Raw genomic sequence first — 22,532 nt, forward strand, 5'->3', positions numbered from 1 at the left:
TGAGTTTCAGGCTGCTGGGTCCAGGACTCTTAATGGCGGTCAGCCACATGGGAGTGTCCAAACACCATGCCACCTGCCAGCCTCCCACTTCATTATAACTTTTAAAGTGTTTTATTTTAAAATTCAGTTTAAATGAACGAGCTAGGATAGTTTCCCCATTTGGTTAGGAAGCTGCTGAAATTGGGATGTGATTGTCTTGTTGCAGTGTAATTTGAGCCTGATATGTTTATTTCCTCTCAGGTGGAGGCCTGAATTTTGATCTATGTCCTACCTACGTCCACCTGCCTGAAAGAACATCATTGATGATCACATGACCCTGGACATGGATGCTGTCTTGTCGGATTTTGTCCGTTCCACAGGAGCAGAGCCAGGGCTGGCCCGAGATCTCCTGGAAGGTAAGGAGGAGTCATGGGAAGAATTAGAAAAGATAAAGCAAAATGTGATCTTTATTTTTGGGGTGATTTGGAACTTGATTATTGGAGAAATTTTTGCTATAGGGCACATGCAGCTTGCTGGAGAAACAGAGAGACAGAACACAAGAAATCACTCCATGAGGGGATGGCCATACCACAATCCCTTCTCCTCCATTTTTCTCTCTGGAATTTGGGCACATAAACACCATGTACCCAGCATGAGTTTCAGGTTACTGGGTCTAGGACTCGAACCATGTTGACCAGCCCATCATCTTAACCACTATGCCATTTGCTGGCCCCTGATTTGGAACATTTAAGATGATCAGGAAGATACTTCATGTATGGTAAGCCTGACATTGGAGTTCCTATAGCAATCTAGCAGTACTTTGTCTATGACACACCATAATTTAAAAGTTTAGAATCCCTATTTCACCTTGAACTTATTGGGGCAGCTTTCTCCACGGTCAGCTTATGCTTAGGCAATAAAGTGAAATTTTCTTTTTTTTTTTCTTTTTTTTGGAGAGATTTTTGCTATAGGGCACATGCACTCACCAGACAGACAAAGAAAGACAGAAAGACAGAAAGCGAGAAATCACCCCCCAGGGGGGATGGCCACACCACAATCCCTTCTCCTCCATTCTCCTCTCGGGATCTTGGGCATGCACACACATGCCCGGCGTGAGCTTAAGCCACCGGGTCCGGGACTCAAACTGCAGTCGACTACGTGGGAGTCCAGCGACATAGCCATTACGCTAACTGCTGGTCCCAATAAAGTGAAATTTTCTGTTGATCTACTAAAAGCATAAATCTGGATTTGGAAGACTGCTTCTTCATGTATAAATGCCTTTTGAATTTTTATATTTGGTATCATCCATTGTTTTTTTTTTTTTTTCTTTCCTAATTTAGATGGTCAGTTCTATGTTGAGTGAATTAATTCTCATTTTGCTGCTTTTGTTTACTTTTGTCTGTATATACGCTTAAGTGAACGTTCTAGATTTTAAGGTCCTGAAGGTTTGGAATCATGACTGTAGGAGTCTATGTTTAGAGACATAATTAACAGATACTTTGTGATGCTAACCATATGTATTGATGCAAACAAAAAAAAAAAGACAAGTTCTTAGCATAAGTAGATAATTTTTCAGATTGCTAACCCTCAGCAAGTTGTGACAATTTGACATCCACTTAGCTATCTGTGAAAAAAACATTTGGAATGAGAAGATCAGGGTTTAAATTCCACTTTATTAATTTAGTATGACCTTGCCCTTAATTTGCATTTTTAGTTTTGTCTCTTACTACTTTGTCCACACATCTGTGCTCCAACCAGGACTGACTTGTCACCATTGCCTGATCATGTTAGGGTGTTTCCTAGGTCTGCAGTATCCTTCCCTCCATTATTCTCATCTTTCAAGATTCAATTCAGATGCCTGGACCCAGCAGCCTGAAACTCATGCTTGCTTTCTCGCTTTCTCTTTCTCTGGCCAAATTAAAAATAATAATAACAAATGGAATTGAATCCATTATTTTTTTAAAATTTTATTTATTCATTTATTTATTTTTAATTTGATCAGAGAGAGAGAGACACACACACACACACACAGTGCACGTGCACGCGCATGCACTGAGAGAGAGAGAGAGAAAGTGAGAAAGCAAGCTACCAGGTCCAGGACTTCAACCATGGTCAGCCATGTGGGAGTGTCCAGCACCTTAACCATTATGCCACCTGCTGGTCCCCTGAATCAATTATTTTTTGAGTTATAATGAAGAGTAATAATGTAGTTTCCTAAATTCCTCTTCTTTATAAATGACTCCTTAACCATTTCTTATTCCTCTTGTAAGTGTTCAGTATGTGTAAGGTACTTGAGATACAGTCTGATAACCACTCTGCAATAAAGTTTTTATGATTCCGATATTATAGTGTTATTTTTTAAACTGAGGCTTTTAGACTGGCAGGTGGCGTGGTGGCTAGGGGTGCTGGACTCCCACATGGTGACCAAGATTTGAGTCCTGGACCCTGGTGGCTTTCTGTCTCACTTTCCGTTTCTCTTTCTCATTCTTGCTCTGTCCCTCTCTGGCCAAATTAAAAACAAATAAATAAGTTAAATGAAGGGACCAGCAATTTGCTTAATAAGTTAAATTAAAATAATACTAAAAAAAAAAAAAACCTGAGGCTTTCAGTGAAGGTAAGTAGGATTTGAACCCAGGCAATTTGGTTTTAGAGTGTGGGGCTTAACAATTATGTTACAAATTGTCGCTTGTGTACACACACACACACACACGCTGCTATGGAAAAATTGAGGGTACTGTGAGAGTGAAAATAGAAACCTGATTTAGATCGAAAGTGCAGGAAGGCCTTTGAGGAAGTGATATTTGAGCTGAACCCTGAAGGATGAGTAGGAGTAGCAGGACAAAGGGATCTAGAAGAGAGTGTTTATACAGAAGAAATAGCTTATTCAAGGGCCCTAAGGAGAAAAGAGTTTGGCACATGAGAGAAACTAATAGTGCATGAGGTAGGAAGAGTGAGTGGTAGGAAGCTGGTCAGGTAGGCAGGAGGTAGAATGTGGCGGGCCTGTGTAGACCGTGGTAAGAGTTTAAATTTTAAACAGTGTACTGGTTGTAGGTATGGAATGGAATGGATTGGAAAGTGGCCAGAGAAGTGGCAAAACCAGTTAAGAGTATTGCCGTGGTTCAGGTGAGAGGTGACGGTGGTATGTGGATCACAGTGGCAGCGGTAGAGAGATAAGTAGATGGGTTTAAGATAAAATTGAGGAGGGGAATTAAAGGACGCCATCTTCACTTTCTTTTGGTGTGTATCTTTCTCCCTACCCTTATTTTTTACTTTAAAAGTTAACTCTGGTTGTAAAGAACAAATTAGAGAGGGGAATGATTAGGAGCAGAGAGACCAGTTAGAGAGTACCCTCCTAAAAGGCCACAGACAAGGTAAAGATGATAAGGACCTCAAGGGGGGCAGTGGCAGTAAAAATGACAAGGAAGTATGGATTTGAGAGATGTTTCAGGATTACAGACAACTCTGAGGATTTACTGATGGTGAGGGGAGAAGAGAATGAGGAGTTGTAAATGACTGATATGTCTGGGCTGGAGGGATCGTGGTGGCATTACTGATTTGGGAAACATAGGATGAGGAGAAGCAGCAGTAGGTTTTGAGAGAGGAGGTGACTGATGTTCAGTTTTTGAGTGTCGATTGTTAGAAGGATCTGATTTTAAGTTTCGCAGACCATTGGCAATACATAACAATGCTCAAGACAGATGTCATCCAGTCACTCATTGATCAGGACAGGAGTCCTCTATTCATTTAACAAATATTTACCGAGTACCTACTTTGTGCCAGGTACTGTTCCACATGCTTTGGGGGAAAAAAAAAAAAAAACAAGGGGCTAGCAAGTGGCATGGCGTTTAAGGGCGCTAGACTCCCACATAGCCGACTGAGGTTCAAGTCTTGGACCTGGCAGCTTGCTTTCTCACTTTTCCTTTCTCTTTCTTTCTCTGTCTCTTGTCAAATTAAAAAATAATAATAACAAATAAAGTTAAATGAATAAATAATTCTAAAAAAAAATTCCTGCCCTCACATTCTAACAGGAAAGATAGGCACTAAATATGATAAACACTAAATATGATAACTAGGTAATTGTAAAGTATATTATAAAGTGTTGAGTGCAATGGGAAGTGGTGAGGGGAATGGTGAGGCAGGCTGCTATTTCACTTGGGTAGTCAGAGTAGGCCCTATTAAGAATGTACATTTGAAGGCTGGCAGGTGGCATGGTAGTTAAGGCACTGGACTCCCACATGGGCAACCATGGTTCAAGTCCTCGACCTGGTAGCTTGCTTTCTCACTTTCCCTCTCTCTCTCTCTTTCTGTATCTCTTTGGTCAAATTAAAATAATAATAATAACTGAGTTGAACAGATAATTCTAAAAACAAAAACAAAAACAAACCTCCTGAAAAAGAATGTATGTTTGGGCAGAGACCTGAATCTGATGAGGAATTGTTTGTGTAAGTGCACTGAAGAAGGAACCCTCTAGGCAATGGGACTGATCAACCGAGAGGCCTTCAGGTAGGAGTCGTCTTAGCATGTTCTCAGGACAGCAGGGAGGCCGGTGATGGCTGGAACAGAGTGAGCAAAGGGAGTTGAACAGGTGAATATAAAGGCTTAGGATTTAAATTATCAGACACGAGTGATTAGTTACAACTTAACTGGAGAATTCTAATAACAATAAGACCAACACCAACAACGGTATTTAAAAATTATACACACATACACAATGCTTTTTGTTTACCAAGCACTGTTCTAAGTGCTTTTAACTCATTTTATCTTTGTAACAAACCTATGAGGTAGGTACTGATATTATCAATGATCTATTATTTCCTTATTTTCACAGATAAGGACTTGGAAGCACAGAGAAGAGAAGAGGCTAGAAAAATAGACCAGGTCATAGAAAGTGTTGAATATCAGGCAGAGGAACCCTAGGCTTTATTCTGTAGGCAGGGGTAAGCCAGTAAAGATTTTGATCGCAGAACTGAAAGGATTAGAACTATGCTTCAGAAAGAAGAATTTTGGAGATGCTTTAGAGCATATTCGAAGTGGAACACTAGGCAATAGGAATGGAATTAAGGTAGAGGCAAATGAAATAGAACAAAAAGAAGTGTGAGCCATTATGCAACATGTATTTATTGTGTAATCTAACTGGAGAAAGCAACAGAAAAAATTCATATGACAAATCTATCATTTGGTGTCAATTCTTCAGTGGAGTAGTGATTCTTAAATTTGGGAGAAATATAGTTCCCTTTGATAAGCTGAAGACATCCATCAACTCTTTCACTAGAAAATTGAGCATACCCATATCTGGTTTCAGGTGGCTTAAGGCACATGGAGCACAACTAGGCCAAGAACTTCATTAAATCTCAGAATTACGAGACCTGGGCTTGAGTCCTTCTGGACCCTGGTGTAAACTAGCTGTGACTTTGGGCAAGTCACTTTACTCTTAGACCTTGTTTCCTTTAACTGTAAAAGAAGATTTTAGCTTTAGCTATTATTAGGTGGTCTGAAAAGCCATGATGTATTTTTCTATACAAAAATGGGTCATGACTTTTCGGTCCAACTAATAGACCTCTAGGGGCTCTGTTAGTTCAGAGAGACAAAGTTTCTATCCTCATGGAGCTTATAATAATAAGTAAATAAAGAGATTTGGTATTTCAGATGGAAGTATTACGAGGAAAACTAAAGCAGGATAAGAAAAAGAACAATGACTAAACTAAAGACTTTCTGCCCAAACTTCATCTCCTCACCCCTAGATCTAGCCAGGACAAGTGAATCCAGCCATCTATATTTGAGTTCTGGGCAGGCCCTTTCGGGGACTAGGACAGCTGAAGACTTTCTGCCCAGACTTCACCCTCCTGCTCCCCAGATCTAGCCAGATTAGAGCACCGTCTTCATTCTCTCTGTCTCTCTCTCTTCATTTTTTTATTGAAATGTTTTTAAACTTCTTAGCTTTCTGGTGCTCTTTTACCTTGCTAATTCTTACCTTTACCCCCTCCCACATAGGACAAGCCAATCACCAGCCATCTATATTTTCAGTTTTTGCTTTAATTTTTTCTCTCTTTAAAAAAATTTTTTTTTCCTTTTCCTTTCCCTTTTTCTTTTACTTTTCTCACTTTTCTTCTCAGCCTTTGCACACCGAGTTTCTACACAGGACTAGGTGCACAGTAGCCAAATACCTGAATATTTTTAGGGTCAGAATAACCCACAATTTCCATGGAATCTGCTGCACAAAGAGAGAAAAACAGTACTACTAAAGATTGCAGATCACCTCCTCCTGCATGCCTCTCAATGCTCAGATTTAACTCTAAACACTAGGAAAAAACATATAATCCATTAGATGACCAGAAACCACTAAGGCACAAGAAATATAAAGAATCCAAGAAAAGATCTCTCCCTTCAGGGAAAAGAACTCCTCATCCTCCACAGATAACACAAGGGAACTCATGGAAATATCAGATAAAGAATTTAAAATATTCATAGTGACAAAGCTAACAGAGATGCAAGAGAAGAGAGATGATGAACTGCAGAAGATGCAGGAGAAAACAAGTTCAGGAGGTGAGGAAGTTCTTGCACAATCTAAAAGAGGAAATACACACCATAAAAAGAATCAAATGGAATTGTTAGAGATGAATGCTGTAATACAGGAAATTGAAACCTCACTTGAAAGTATTAAAAGCAGAATAGATCACGCAGAAGATCAAATCTCAGATACAGAAGATAGAACCTCTGGCCTACAAAAATTCATCAAAAAGACTGAGAAAATATCCCTTCAAAATTAGAATAATATACAAGTAATGCTAGATACCATTAAGTGCCCAAACATCTGGATAATCGGTATCCCAGAAGGTAAAGACATTAATAAGGGCATTGGTAATCTATTTCATGAAATACTGGAAGAAAACTTTCCAGACCTAAAGAGGCATTCAAATATCCAGACCCAAGAAATACAAAGGACCCCACATAGACTCAACCCAAGAAGATCTTCTCCAAGGTCCATCATCACCAGATTGACCAAAGCTACAGACAGACAAGATACTAAAATTGGCAAGAGAGAAATGTCAAGTTACTTTCAAAAGATATCCCATCAGGCTAATGTCAGACTTCTCATCAGAAATGATATTAGCAAGGAAAGAATGGGAAAATATAATCAAAATGTAAATGAAGAACAGTTTCAACCAAGAATACGATACCCAGCAAGACTATCCTTCATATGGGAAGAAAAGATAAAAACATTCAGATAAACAAAACCTGAAAGATTTACCCACACCAGACCAGCTCTCCAAGAAGTACTGAAGGGAGTGCTATACCAGGAAAACTAAAGTCAGACACAGAAATAAAGGGTACAAAAAACAACCAAGAAAATGGCTAGCCTAATAGTAGGGACAAGTCTGGAGTTGAATGTTAACTTCCAGAATTTAAACAGAAAGATGAGACCACTGTAAATTCAATAGAAGAGAGATTAATTACGTGAGATTAAACTGGTGAAATAGAATTTTATGATTTTTGGCTAAAACATTACTGATTCTCTTCTATGCTTTGTTTTCCAGATTTAAGGATTTTTGTCTTCTCTTGAATCATTGAAAGGTTCAGTTTGAACTGAATCCCAATCTTTTTCCTGGCTTTAATTAAGTTTTAAGCAAATTTCTCTTAACATTTTAAGTTTTGATCTATTAAAACTAAAACTGTTTTTTTTTTCTTGAAGTTAAAAATGCATTTAAAAACACCTATTTAATGGCTGCAGTAAACTATATAGCACCAGCTAGGTGCTGCTTTATAGTATGTTTATTCTACTCACTGAGGTATATGCCTAAAGTTAGACATGTGTTCATAGATATACATTTATCAGCTGCACTTGCTATTGAAAGTATTTAGATCAATTAAGATCTTTAGGGAATCAGTAAAGTGTGGGAGGGAAAAAAGGCATGGAAAGCAACTATAGATACCAAAGACAGTGTGGGAGGAGGGTGGGAAATGGCAGAGTATGAGAGGTAGGGAACCAAGGAGGATGGGAAAAAGCAAAATAAATAAGAAACAAAAAATGGAAATATTTGTTGATGATAACACATATGGTAATATCCTTGATTGAGCCAATATATAGTGAATTCTGGATGGAAAAATCTCATTTTGTATACTGTAATGATGTACAGTGAATGAATGTAAATAAATAAATTTTTTAAATAAATAAACAGAATAAAAAGAAAATGAACAGGGACCAGCAGTTAGCCTAATGGCTATGTCGCTGAACTCCCATGTAGTTGACCTCGGTTTGAGTCCCGGACCTGGTGGCTTAAACTCACGCCAGTGTGTGTGTGTGCATGCCCAAGATCTCAAGAGGAGAATGGAGGAGAAGGGATTGCAGCGTGGCCATCCCCCTGGGGGGTGATTTCTCGCTTTCTGTCTCTCTGTCTCTCTCTTTCTGGCAAGAGCATGCACCCTATAGCAAAAACCTCTCAAAAAAAAAAAAAAAGAAAAAAGAAAAAGAAAGAAAGAAAGAAAAAGAACAATGACTGAAGTGTGCATGAGTATATGCTTGCTAGTTTTGGTGGGATGGTCAGAGCGTTCTGTGTCTTTCCTGTTTCCTCATACTCTTTAGTACACAATTTGCTTTTTGCTATGTCTCCTGACAGGAAAGAATTGGGACGTGAGTGCTGCCCTCAGTGATTTTGAACAACTACGTCAAGTCCATGCTGGGAACCTGCCCCCACCCTTTAGTGAAGGGAGTGGTGGCTCCAGGACCCCTGAAAAAGGGCTTTCTGATAGAGAGTCTGCTCGCCCTCCCCGACCCATCCTACAGCGGCAAGATGACGTCATTCAAGGTACTGGGTGACTGAGGGATGTTTCTGTATACAGAGTAGGAGCCGGCTGCCAAAAGGAGTCAGAAAGTCTGGTGATCCTTTTGAGTTTTCTCCTAGCCAAACCCAGACAGAGGCAGCCTCAGTCTGTCCAGGTGCTAGAGCCCCTCACTGTCTCTCTGCATTTTGAGCGTTACCCTGCATAAAGGCCTTTTTCAGATACCGTGAAAGAAACAGAGGAAGGAGGATAATTTATGTTTAGAATGAGTTATTTAAGTCCATTTGTTATTATTTTTTAATTTGACCAGAGAGAGACAGAGAGAAAGAAAGGGAAAGCGAGAAAGCAAGCTACCAGGTCTGGGACTAAACCATAGTCAGCCGTGTGGGAGTTCAACACCTTAACCACCATGCCACCTGCTGGCCCTAAGGATAATAATCTTAACTGTCGAGATAAAATACACGTAGGTAGAAACAAAACGATCACTACCATCTACCTCCTTGAAGAGTAATTAGTTATTATTTACCACTGTCTATCAAAATTTAAAAATGCATATGCACTCTTTGACTCTGCAATTTTATTTCTTTTTTCTTTTTCTTTTTCTTTTTTTGGAGGTTTTTGCTATAGGACAAATATGGTCACCTAAAGACAGAGATAGAAAGCGAGAAATCACCCCCCAGGGAGGGGATGGCCAAGCCACAATCTCTTCTCCTCCTTTCTCCTCTCGGGATCTTGAGCACGCACGCACACGCGCCCGGTGGGGTCCAGGACTCAAACCGCGGTCAAGTACATGGGAGTTTAGCGACATGGCCATTACGCCAACTGCTGGTCCCTCTTTTTCTTTTTTCTTTTTTTTTGAGAGATTTTCGCTGTAGGGTTCATGTACTCACTAGAGAGACAGAGACAGAAAATGAGAAATCAGCCTCCTGAGGGGGTGACCATGCAACAATCCCTTCTCTTCCATTCTCCTCTCAGGATTTTGGGCATGCATGCACACGCATCTGGCATGAGTTTTAAGCTGCTGGGTCCAGGATTTGAACCACAGCCAACTATGTGGGAGTCCAGCTATGTAACCATTGCACCATCTGCTGGTCCAAGCAGTTTTATTTATAGGACTTTATAGTGTGCACACATTTGTCCTTTATTTATTTATTTATTTTAAAGAATTGTTTACTTAATCCTATTTGTTATTATTATTTTTTAATTTGACCAGAGAGAGAGAGAGAGAAAGGAAAGTAAGAAAGCTAGCCTCCAGATCCAAGTCTCAAACCATAGTCGACCATGTGGGAGTCCAGTGCCTCAACCACTCTGCTACCTGCTGGACCCTTTCCTTTAAATAAATAAATACATAAATACATATGGAGAGTATGAGGGTATTCATTTTGGCATTGTTTTATAATAATTAAAACTTGACAACAACCCTTTTTTTTAGAATTATTTTATTTAACTCTATTTATTATTATTATTATTATTATTTTTAACTTGACCAAAGAGAGACACAGACCAGCCCCGACAAAAACTTTTAATATCCACTAGTAAAGACTTGGTTAAGTAAATTGTAATCATCCATAGTGTGGAATACTCTGTAGCTATTAGAAAGACTAAGGTAGAACTTAAAAGTGTTATTTCAGAAAAATTTCTAAAATCTAAGAAAGGTAAGACAAAGGGCAATGTGTGCAGTATGCTCCTGTTTGTATTTTAAAGATAACTTTCAAAGCTATGTGTCCCTCTGTATGCAGAAAAAATTGATAGGAGGATATAAAAGGTTGCCTCTGAGAAACAGAGCTGGAATTCTGATTTTTTCCCCCTTTGTTATAGGGTGTGTGCTCTCACTGGAGAGAGAGAAAGAGAAAGTGAACAGTCACCCCCTCAGGGCTGCAATCCCGACTCCTCTATTCTCCTCTCTGGATTTTGGGAATATATGCACACTCACCTGGTGTCATTTTCAAGCCACTGGGGTCTGGGACTTGAACCACAAAATCAGCCACATGGGATCCAGCCACCTTAACTTCCATGCCACCTACTGGCCAAGGATCTGGAGTTTTGTGGGGTTTTTTTGAGAGGTTTTTGCTATAAGATGCGTGTGCTCGCCATACAGACAGAGAGAGACAGAGAGACAGAAAGCGAGAAATCACCCCCCAGGGGGGATGGCCACACCACAATCCCTTCTCCTCCATTCTCCTCTCGGGATCTTGGGCACACACGCACATGCGCCCGGCATGAGTTTAAGCCACCGGGTCCGGGACTCGAACCGCGGTCAACTACATGGGAGTCCAGCGACATAGCCATTACGCTAACTGCTGGTCCCGGATCTGGAATTTTTTAATAAGTGGAAGACTTCTTTGTAAAATTATTTTACATCTTTTGATAATATTTTGTTAAGTTTTGAGTTTTTGCCTTAGGACGTGTATGCTTGCTGGAGAGAGACAGGGAGAGGAAAAGTGAGAAATAACCCCTCACAGGGGATGGCCGTGCAGCTAGTCCCTCTCCTCCATTCTCCCTTGGGGACCCTGGGTACACATGCACATGTGCCCAGCATGATCCTCAAGCTGTTGGGTCCAGGGTATGCTCGGTCATGTGGGAATCCAGCACCTTAACCACCACACCACCTGCTTTACCACATTTTGGTTTTCTACCATGAGCAGGTGGCACTTTTTACATACCTAAGAAGATATTTTTAAAATAATATAATTATAAAATAACTTACAGGCCAACCAGTTGTGTGGTGGTTAAGGTAGCTAGATCCCACATGGTTGACTGCATGGTTTAAGTTCTGGACCCAGTGACTTGAAAAACACTCCAGGCATGTGTACACATGTGCCCAAAATCAAGAGAGGAGGAGAAATGGAGGAGAAGGAATTGCAGTGTGACCATTCCCCATAGGGGGAGCCTTCTCACTTTCCCTCCCACACTTTCTCTCTCTCTCTCTCTCCAGCAAGAGCATGCACCCTCTACCACAGTTTTAAAAATTATAACTTCAGATAATTCTTGATTTATTTTGTGCATCATCTCAGGAAATATTGGATTGAGAATGGCTGTCCAACACGATTGTGAGCTTCTACCCACTTCTGATAATCATTATTTCATTCAAACCATGGAAATGAATGATAATAATACACTAAACAAATTATGATCATAATGGAGTATTTGCTAGGCAATTTCAAGTGCCATGTATTCAAAATAAGTGAAGCAATTTGGGGCTCTATCTACACTACTGTTGTTTTTCTGTACCATGTTAAGAATTCATTGTCTTCATAAATTTCTAATAAATATGGGTATCAAGAAAAGTTATAGTAAATAACATAAATAGATGTTACTGGTGATAGGAGGAAAGTTTCTGAATATAAAAGATTTGTCATTAATTCTCTTTTTTTTTTGTGGAGAGGTTTTTGCTATAGGGCGCGTGCGCTCACCAGACAGACAGAGACAGACAGAGAGACAGAAAGCGAGAAATCACCCCCCAGGGGAGATGGCCACGCCACAATCCCTTCTCCTCCATTCTCCTCTCGGGATCATGGGCACGCACGCACACGTGCCCAGCGTGAGTTTTAAGCCACCGGATCCGGGACGCGAACCACGGTCGACTACATGGGAGTCCAGCGACATAACCGTTACGCCAACTGCTGGTTCCCAATTCTCTTTTCTATAATGGAAATCCTTTCTTCATTCTCCAAGAATTTTCTCTGAAAATTATCAGAGAGATCATTTGATTAAATCTAGCCTAATGGAACCCCATTTCCTTTGTTTCCTCTTCCTCCCAATGACCAAGATACGAAATTAATGGTCCCTAACATGTTGGGAAATGGAAGCGAAGAGGACAGTGTCTACGGAGGAAGGTCAGGCAAGTCCTAAACAAGGGTAGAAAGAAGGATGTGTATTTGGTGCTAGTGTGAGTGCCTGCAAAAGTACCACCTTTTGTATTTTTCCAGTTGTATTTGACTTGAGAAAAAAAGAGTTGTGAAATGCAGTAGCCAGTTAGACTCCGTTTTTCCCTCACTGGAAACCCTGTAGCTATCATCACATCAATGGAGTTCTGTAAGTGAGCTGTGTATGTTCTAAGGTGAATCCGTTTCTCATTGCAGAAAAACGCCTGTCTAGGGGCATCTCCCACGCCAGCTCCAGCATTGTTTCCCTGGCCCGGTCCCATGTCTCCTCCAATGGTGGGGGTGGGGGGAGCAGTGAGCACCCCCTGGAAATGCCCATCTGTGCCTTCCAGCTTCCAGATCTCACTGTGTACAATGAAGACTTCCGCAGCTTCATAGAGAGAGACCTCATTGAGCAGTCCATGCTGGTTGCCTTGGAACAGGCAGGTCAGTGCTTCCTCTTCCCGCCTCCGCCCCTGCCCCTACAGCAGCAGCCATGAGGAAGGGCTGGGCTTGGGTAGCTTCCAGTCTGAGTGTGCAGCCTGATCACCAGCAGAGTCACGAGTCAGACAGACATGTACTGAACTAGGTCCTTCTTCAAGTTAGAGAAAGGATGCAGGCGAGACAGTTTACCCTGGAGATTTCCTGTTTGATGGGAACCAGATATACATGTGAAAAGCTTAGGAATCAGCACCTAAAAGCCAATGATATATGGAAAAAAAAATGCAGCTGATTATAATGGGCTCTGCAACCTCCTTGGGAACAGAAATGACCAGTGCTGTATATTATGCACTGTAGTGATTCATCAAAAAGTCGCATTTATTTATAAATTTATTTACCTTTACAATGTGTTTGTCTTAAATTATTGTTAGAATTAGTTTTATATGCTAGTGTAAGGCAGCTGGAAGTTCTGGGAAAACTAGTGAGGTATAATAAAAACTCCCATAGAAAGACTGGAGGTAGGAGATGGGGCATGGAAAAGAAGCCTTTATTTTAATGTTGTACTATTCTGTATTAGCCATTTACATCAACTTATCATTTTTAAAAAGTTTTATTTATTTAATTTTATTTATTACTATTATTATTTTTAGCTTGTTCTAGGTCATGTGCACTCGCCATAGAGATGGGGGGTGGGGGCGGGGTGGGGATGGTAAATGAGAAAGCAAGCCTCTTGGTCTGGGACTCGAACCTTGGTCGGTCATGTGGGAGTCTAGCACCCCCACCTGCTGGCCCTCTATTTATAATTTTCAAAAAGAGTCAGCAAGTTATCTGGGCTAGTGAGGTAGGCTAGTTTTTCTTCCAGTCAACTTTTCAGTAGCTGAAGAAAACTTTTAAGCATCTATTCATTAAATAGTTTCATGTAAATAATGGGTTGGAACTTGTGGGATGACTACAGAATTGAGACTCATTTTCTTGGCTGTTTTATGTATTTTGTCTCACTGCTCACGCCTTCATAGTCACACAATATGCATGCTGACCTGCTGGCTGACGTATAGGCAGATGACACAGGAGACTTTAAATACATGCTTTGAATTCTTTCTGCTTTACTGATGGTAGATTTAATCTGAGCTTTGTTACTACAGCGTGTACTGGCCTCCTGACCAGAGTGATAGGATCGGAGTCAGACCAAATACCAGCACAGTCTCAACCTCTGACCTTGGCTTCATCATTGAACTCAGGGTTTTCAACCTTGGCACTACGGACATTTTGGTCCAGATAACTCTGTCCTTCAAGCTGCCTTTATGTTGTTTCACAGCATCCCTGTTCTCTACCCACTGGGTGCCAGTAGCATCCTCCCACCAGCTGTGGCACGTGAACATCTAGACATTGCCCAATGTCCTGTTGGGACAGAGTTTCCCACCATTGATCTAACTGGTCATGCTCATGAGATTCTAACTAACTGGATATAGGGAAGAAGAGAGAAATAGTAAGGGAGTGATGATTTTGTTCTAGGTCACCTTCTTAGAAGATGCAGGTGTGGAGTCTGTATTAGAAATAGGGACATAGGAAGGGCTTCCTGGATAATCTGCTCCTCTCCCTTTTCCCCACTGTCATGTGTCTGCAGGGCGTTTGAACTGGTGGGTGAGTGTGGACCCCACGTGTCAGAGGTTGCTTCCTTTGGCAACCACTGGAGATGGGAACTGTCTCCTGCATGCGGCCTCTCTTGGTGAGTCTCACAAACAGTCCTCTCCTGTCAATAGAAGCTATTGAGTCAGAGCCCATGTGTTCGGTTCAGATCAAGTTCATGTGCACTCATAGTGTGTGTGTGCGCATGTCTGCACATAGGAGATGGGAGAAAGCCTTGTCCTGGTTTTCACCCCTGTTCAACATAGTGAGGAGAGCATAGGGCTTAGCCTGCCCCTGCTCTGAGAGCTGACTTCTTATAGTAATGAGCAGCAATAAACAAGCCTATATAGATGAGTATGTGTATATATAACTTAGTATTTATTCTTTCAGTGTATAAAAAGATAATGTTTCCACCAGTCCTTTGTGACATTTATTTACTTTAAGTTATTATGCTATTTACAACTCAAAATATTTTTTCCCCTTAGCTTTAAAAAAAATCCCTATTTTCCAACCATCCCTCAAACTTTGATGTACGAATGCTGTGAGCTAGACTTTTTTTCTGTCGTTACTCTGTATTCCAGTTTGCTAGACTTGCTTCAGGAATATGGAATTCCTGTCAGGAGTTTGTGGGATATGGTACATCCTCCACTTTTAAGTTTCCCAAGTCTAAAGTAGGAACATCTTTCTTTCTTTCTTTCTTTTTTTTTTTTTTTTGAGAGGCTTTTGCTATAGGACACGTGCGCTTGCCAGACAGACAGAGAGAAACATAGAGACAGAAAGTGAGAAATCACCCCCCAGTGGGGATGGTCACGCCGCAATCCCTTCTCCTCCATTCTCCTCTCGGGATCTTGGGCACACACACACTCATGCCCGGCGTGAGTTTTAAGCCACTGGGTCCGGGACGCGAACCGCGGTCGACTACGTGGGAGTCCAGCGACATAGCCATTACGCTAACTGCTGGTTCCCAGGAACATCTTTCTTGATGAAGCACTTTCCTAAACCACAGCGAGAGTTTCCTTGACCCTGACTTCAGCCTGATTTCCTTCATGTCAGGGTCTGTGTATCATAATAAGTGGAGTTGAGTCCAGATGAAGTATCTTACTGCCATGCTTTCTTGCCACAGGGATGTGGGGTTTCCATGACCGGGACTTGATGCTGCGGAAAGCTCTGTACGCACTGATGGAGAAAGGAGTTGAGAAGGAAGCGTTGAAAAGGCGCTGGAGGTGGCAGCAAACACAGCAAAATAAAGAGGTGGGAGAGCTTGGGTGCAGACACCCTGTTTCCCAAAGTTACCCAATGTTTAGGTCAGTATTATCCCACCCTTGTCATCCTGAATATTGTTTAAAAAAAAAAAAAAAAAAGAAATGCGGATATCACCGATATCACCACAAAGTAAGTGCTTTCTGGTGTGGGGAAGCAGAGACCTATGGAGGAGGTATCTAATGTGCTTTTTACCCGGTGGGTGCTCAGTAGCCTTTACTGGCAGTCTTTGTAAAATGAGGAATGAAAATCCTGTAGGCTTTTCATATTTAAAAAAATTTTTTTAGACAGTCTCAATATGGAAATGCAGATATCACCGATATCACCACAAAGTAAGTGCTTTCTGGTGTGGGGAAGCAGAGACCTATGGAGGAGGTATCTAATGTGCTTTTTACCCGGTGGGTGCTCAGTAGCCTTTACTGGCAGTCTTTGTAAAATGAGGAATGAAAATCCTGTAGGCTTTTCATATTTAAAAAAATTTTTTTAGACAGTCTCAATATGTCTTGATTTTCCTGCCTTAGCCTCCCAAGTAACTGGTCTACAGGTATATGCTGCTACTGCCAGGTTGTAGGGTGGTCTGGGAATTGAACCTGGGCCTCTCGTGTGGCCCTGGTCTACCAAGCAGCAGCATCAACCAGTGTGTGCTACTGTGCCTGGGTACATATTATTTTGTATTTTTCCTGTAATAAGGCTAGGCCAATTTTTAAGCACCTATAGTTCCAACCCTTAGAGAAATGTAAACGCTTGAAAATGCTTTTGGACAGGGGCCAGCAACTGGTGTGGTGGGTAAGGCACTGAACTCCCACATGACTGACCTCAGTTTGGGTCCTGGACCCAGTGACTTAATGATCACACTGGGCATGTGTGTGTGCATTCCCAAAATCCTGAGAGGAGAATGGAGAAGGGATTGAGACATGGCTATCCCTCCAGGGAATGATTTCTCACTTTTGTCTCTCTCTGGGGAGCGCATGCACCCTATGGCACCTATATACCATATGGTTTTTATGTACTCAGTTTTAGTTTAAACACATTAAAAGTATATCTGTTAAACTGTATGTGAATGGTACTGCTCAGGGATTTGGTAAATGTTGAGGCTGCTTTTATATAAGAAAGTAACAATGGATTGTTTATACTTTCCATCCCCATAATAGGGGTTGGGCAAGCTATGACTGTTTTTATTTTAAAAATAAATAAATAAAAGTTTTATTGGAACACAGCCCCATCCATCTATCTAGGTTTGCATATGTGACAGCGAAGTAGTTACATTTGACCTGCAAAGCCTAGAATGTTTACTCTCTGGCCCTTTACAGAAAGTTTGCCAGTCCCTTCCTTTTAATAATGGCATTATATAAATAATAATTAAAATTAATAAAGAAAAAATTATTAAAAAAAAGAAAAAGGGACCAGCAGTTAGCATAATGGCTATGTCGCTGGACTCCCATGTAGTTGACCGCTGTGCACGTCCCGGACCTGGTGGCTTAAAATCTTAGACCGGGCGCGTGTGCATGTGTGCCCAAGATCCCAAGAGGAGAATAAAGGAGAAGGAATTGCAGTGTGGCCATCCCCCCAGGGGGGTGATTTCTCGCTTTCTGTCTGTCTGTCTGGTGAGTGCACGCACCCTATAGCCAAAACCTTTCAAAAAAAAAAAAGAAAGAAAAAAGAAAACTGTGGGGAAGAGAATTCGTTTAAATTATTTCAATTTACTACCAGATATTTGTAAGTTCATATTATATAGTTAGATAATGAATCGTGTACATGTGAATTTTAATTATTTTCCTGATTCCTCAAATAAAGTATGTATTTACAAAAAAAAATGGCATTATACATTTACAAAAATGTAACGGGCGTCCCTATTTCTTTCTCTCCTGGTTCTCTTTGTCTTCTCTGTTTCTATCTCCTGCTCTTTGTTGTCTGTTTTTTTCCCATGTTTACAGCTGGTTTTTCTGGTATTGAATATGGGAATCTCCCTTTAGAAGCTTTTCTTTTTCTTCCTTCTTTTCTCCTTTCATTGTTCTGTCATAGCTGGCAATAATTTAGGACTAAGAGATTTTTTGGTCTTAGTTATTTAGAATTTTATGTCCTGAAGGTTTAAAATACACTACTAGAATGTATTATGTTTCTTTCTCAAAAACAGAAAATCCAGTTGTTAAAAGAAGAATATTAAGAATGGAATTTTTTCCTTGATCAGCCAGTCTGCCCCAAAAGATTCCCAAGGGAAATAAATCTACAGGGGCAGGGTCACATCATTGACTGGGCTGGACCGTGTAGAGAGCTGCTTTTGCCTGAGCTAGAGCCAGTCTAGAATTTAGAATCCAAAGGAAATCAGCAGCCAGCTTTACTTTCTTCACTGTTAAAATCAGACCACACTGAACCTTAGATTTGACACTCTAGAGATCAGAAACACCAAACCCGAGCGTGCCAGCTCTTAAGGAGAAATGATAGCAATACTCAGATATTAAGGTTGCCCATTCCAGTTAATAAAGCTATTTTAAAGATGGACTTAAATTACAGTGGCATTTAGCCAGGAGACCCAGAAATGCCCAAGTTCTACTTTTGATCAGCTACCCCTGTCCTCCCAAAGTACCCACAGAAATATATGCTTAGAGAATAGTGGCCAACAAAGGAGCAATTGTCCTCCCTGCTCAGCATGATGGAAGTTCCAAAGTTCCGTACTGGAAATGTGGCTTCTGTAATTACCTTAAACCACTCCTAGCATTACAGCCCTACCATGGGAATGGGAAAGGTGGTTGATGGCCTGGGGAGCTCCTTTGAGCACCCCAGTAACAAGCACCAAACTGAATTAGTTTTGATATCCCAGGCCTCCTTATTTTATGTTGAAATTAGTAAAAAAAGTTTGATAATATTGTGTCATCAGAAAAGCCATGATGCATTTTTGTATAGAAAATGAATAGACCAGAACAGCCCTTCTTCAAGAGGCAGACAGCTCCATGGCTCCTGTGATCTAGCCATTTGGGGAGAAAGGAAGATGTCCCACTGATAACTGGGCCTCCAGCATCCAAAACTCGCGTGAAGGTTAAGGTGCTGGACAGTCCCACATGGCCTACCACAGTTCGAGTCCTGGACCTGGTGGCTTCCTTTCTCACTTTCCCTCTCTCTCTTTCTCTGTGTCTCTCTCTGGCCAAATTAAAATAAATGAATGAATAAATCAAATTAAATAAATAATTATTTTTAAAAAAAGAAAAGAAAATGAATAGAAAAGTACATCACGACTTTTCCGACCACACAGTAGTATTTTCTTAAATGTTTAGGCTAGAAGTGTGCGCCACCTAGTGGCTATGTGTATTAAAACAGGGAGCAGAAATAGGTGAGAGGAAGGAGGAAATGGATCTTCCTGGGGGTGTATATAAGAGTGATCAGATTATAAACTGTGTGTTCTTCTTTTCATTTTTAATTGAAATAAAATTTGTGATAGCATCTTACAAACTTAAAATAGCTGTGTCACTATTCTTTTTGCTAGAAGGCACATGTGCTCACCCAAGGTAGGGTGGCAGCTGAGAGGGGAGAAACACTCTGTCTAGTAAATGGTCCTACTGGAATCCTCTTTTCTCCATCCCTCTCTCAGGATTTTGAGCATGCATGCACATACACCCTGGCATGTTTCTCAAGCTGCCGGGTCCAGAACTCAAACCAGGGGACTAGCCATGTGGGATCCAGCTGCTTTAACCACCAGGCCACAAAGCTGGCCCATTTTCTGTTGTTCAAGTCAAACATGTTTACAGTAGTTCTTTATTCCCATTAAATTTGTTTCCAGTCCCCACATGTTTCCATGTGATTCAGTTTCTTCTAAATCAGGGTGCATGTAAGCAGTGTAAACTTATTTAAATACTAATATAATCCAAAATAAAACTAATAAGGTCCAGGCCAGCTGAGCCTGGTGGTTAGAGCAGCTGGATCCCACATGACCAACTATGTGGTCACCAGGCACATGCGCGTGCACACACCCAAAATCCTGAGAGGAGAATGAGGAGAAGGGATTATGGCATGGCCATCCCTCCTGAGGGGTGCTCTTTCACTTTCCCTCTCTTTCTCTAGCAAGTGCATGCACCTTGAAGAAATTGCTTGTCTCCTAAGTCATATATGTATTCTAAAGCCAGTATGATATTTTAATAATTGTACCACTACACATTCACCTTTGATATTTATTTATTAATGATCATTGATAATAGGCATTGGCTTATTACATAAAGGATGATCTCAGCCCCTTAAGAGTAGGACTTGGAAATGGACATTTAAATACATAATTGCAACAAAATGTGACAAATATAACCTGTATGATAAAAATCTATGTAGTAGTTGGGGAGAGAAGGCAGAAAGGAAGGAATGGTTGATCTAACAGGGTGATTTAAGAAAGACTTTATAGAGGAGTGATACATGCATTCTATCCTGAAAGCTGAGAAATTGTTCAGGTGGATAGGGAGTGGACTTTGCAGGCAGAAGGAACAACTTAGACAAAAACTCAGAGGTATAGGGAACCAGCAGTTAGCGTAATGGCTATGTCACTGGACTCCCACATAGTCGACCGCAGTTCGTGTCCCGGACCCGGTGGCTTAAACTCACGCCGGGCGCGTGTGCATGCGTGCCCAAGATCCCAAGAGGAGAATGGAGGAGAAGGGATTGCGGCGTGACCATCCCCCTAGGGGGTGATTTCTCGCTTTCTGTTTCTATGTCTCTGTCTGTCTGGGGAGCGCACGCGCCCTACAGTGAAAAACTCAGAGGCATAAAGCAAAATGGTGCCTTTCAGGAACTATAGCTAATTCAGTGAGATATCAGACTACAGAAGAGGGCAAGGGCCAGGAAATGAGCTTTGTGGCACTTAAGGAGTTTGAACTATTAGATCACTGGAAAAGTCATAACCTTTTTTTCTGTTTCTCTATGCAAAAATGTGTCATGACTTTTCTGGTGACCCTATATCTAATAGACAATGAAGATTCTTTTTTTGTTTTTTAAGAATTATTTATTTAATTTTATTATGATTATTATTTTTAATTTGACCAGAAAGAGATGGGGATGAGGAAGTGAGAAAGCAAACCTCCTGGTCCAGGATATGAACCATGGTTGGCTGTGTTGGAGTCCAGCACCTTAACCACTATGCCACCTGCTAACCCCATCAATGAAGATTTTTAAAAGAATTTTTAGCAGGAAGCAAACATCATTAGATTTTTTATCTTAGAAAAAAATTTCCTGTAGTTCTGTGGAAAATGGTTCAAAAGAATACATGACTAGAGCTAGTAAAGCCAGCTGGGCCAGTGGCTCATGCTTAACAATCGTTGACTGAAGATGTAGGGTGGATTAAAGAAGGGGTGGAGTCTTGGATAACTTCCCTTCTTCTAACTTGGGTGACAGCTGGTGCTGTTCACCAAGATAAGAATATAGAAAGAAGAGTGAATTTTGAGACAGGAGTTCCATTTTGACTATCTAGACTGTGAGGTGGCCATGAGTAAGTGGCAGTCTTTAGTAGGCAGCTGGATTTATGAGTACAGAAATTAAGAGGAAGTCTGGGCCAGAGAAGGACATTTTAGAGTCCTGAGCAGATTAGATGGCAATGAATGAGATTATGGCAGTTCCCCACACCCAGAGGGAACCTAGGCTTACACTTACTGACATAACCCAGTATTTTGGGGGCTAGACAGTTTAGAGAAATAGGAGTAAGTAGTATACAGAAGGTAAAGGGAGGGGCCAGCAGGTGGTGTGGTGGTTAAGAGTGCTGGGCTTTCACATGACCGACCGCAGTTCAAGTCCTGGACCTGGCGGCTTGCTTTCTCATTTTCCCTCTCTCTTTCTCACTCTGTCACTCAGGTCAAAATAAAACCAATCAAAAAATAAAGTTAAATAAAATAATTATAAAAAAATAAGAAGTTAAAGGGAAGGAAAGTTTAAAGAGGAAAACAACCACATAAAAACTAAGGAAGATGAGAACCAAAGAATCCAATGAATTGGGCAACTAGAAGGGTGTTGTTGTCCTTTGCAAGTCAGTTAGGTGAAGTGGTATGTAGGGGAGATGGGAGAATAGGATGGAAGGCAGAAACAAAAGCAATGGGTCAAAAGAGAATGGACGATAAAGAAGTATGAAATAATCATTGATATTTTTATATGGATCCTGACTAGGAAAGGGAGAAGGGGTTTGACTGTATTGGATAATTGTAAAAAGTGCTACGAGACTGGAGAGTGGGGTAACAGAGGGTGAGGTGGGATGGGTGTTGCCTCTTAGAACCTGCCCTCTCATTGCCTGATGTCCTCTGCCTGTCTTTCACATAGTCGGGGCTGGTGTACACAGAGGATGAATGGCAAAAGGAATGGAATGAACTGATCAAACTTGCCTCAAGTGAACCTCGAATGCATCTAGGCACCAATGGAACCAACTGTGGTGGGTAAGTATGGCTTGGTGGAAGAGCAGGAAATAATCTTTGTGGAGCAATCATGGGACTGTGGATGCCCAGCATGGGATCTAGAGAGCTCTGTACTAAGAGGATGTTATAAGGAAAGAGAGGAGCCATGACAGGAGCATAGAAGTGTATAACAGCATGGAATGTTCTAGGAACTATAGGTAGATCATCACTGCAGGAA

At 41.1% G+C, this 22,532-nt stretch overlaps 1 protein-coding gene across 1 annotated transcript in view; it reads left to right on the top strand.

Annotated features, from left to right (window-relative positions):
- Window positions 1-240: 240 nt before the first annotated feature.
- OTUD7B (OTU deubiquitinase 7B) overlaps window positions 241-22,532 on the top strand; it is a 32,986-nt gene continuing 10,694 nt past the window's right edge. Inside the window, exons 1-6 of the mRNA XM_014584163.1 lie at window positions 241-395; window positions 8,595-8,783; window positions 12,840-13,067; window positions 14,686-14,787; window positions 15,811-15,938; window positions 22,224-22,336. Coding sequence (XP_014439649.1) covers window positions 311-395; window positions 8,595-8,783; window positions 12,840-13,067; window positions 14,686-14,787; window positions 15,811-15,938; window positions 22,224-22,336 — 845 coding nt within the window. The 5' untranslated portion in view covers window positions 241-310. The remainder of the gene's footprint in view (window positions 396-8,594; window positions 8,784-12,839; window positions 13,068-14,685; window positions 14,788-15,810; window positions 15,939-22,223; window positions 22,337-22,532) is intronic.

This window comes from Tupaia chinensis, unplaced genomic scaffold (genome assembly GCF_000334495.1).
Source record: "Tupaia chinensis unplaced genomic scaffold, TupChi_1.0 Scaffold145814_1, whole genome shotgun sequence".
In the NCBI taxonomy this organism is placed as follows: domain Eukaryota; kingdom Metazoa; phylum Chordata; class Mammalia; order Scandentia; family Tupaiidae; genus Tupaia; species Tupaia belangeri.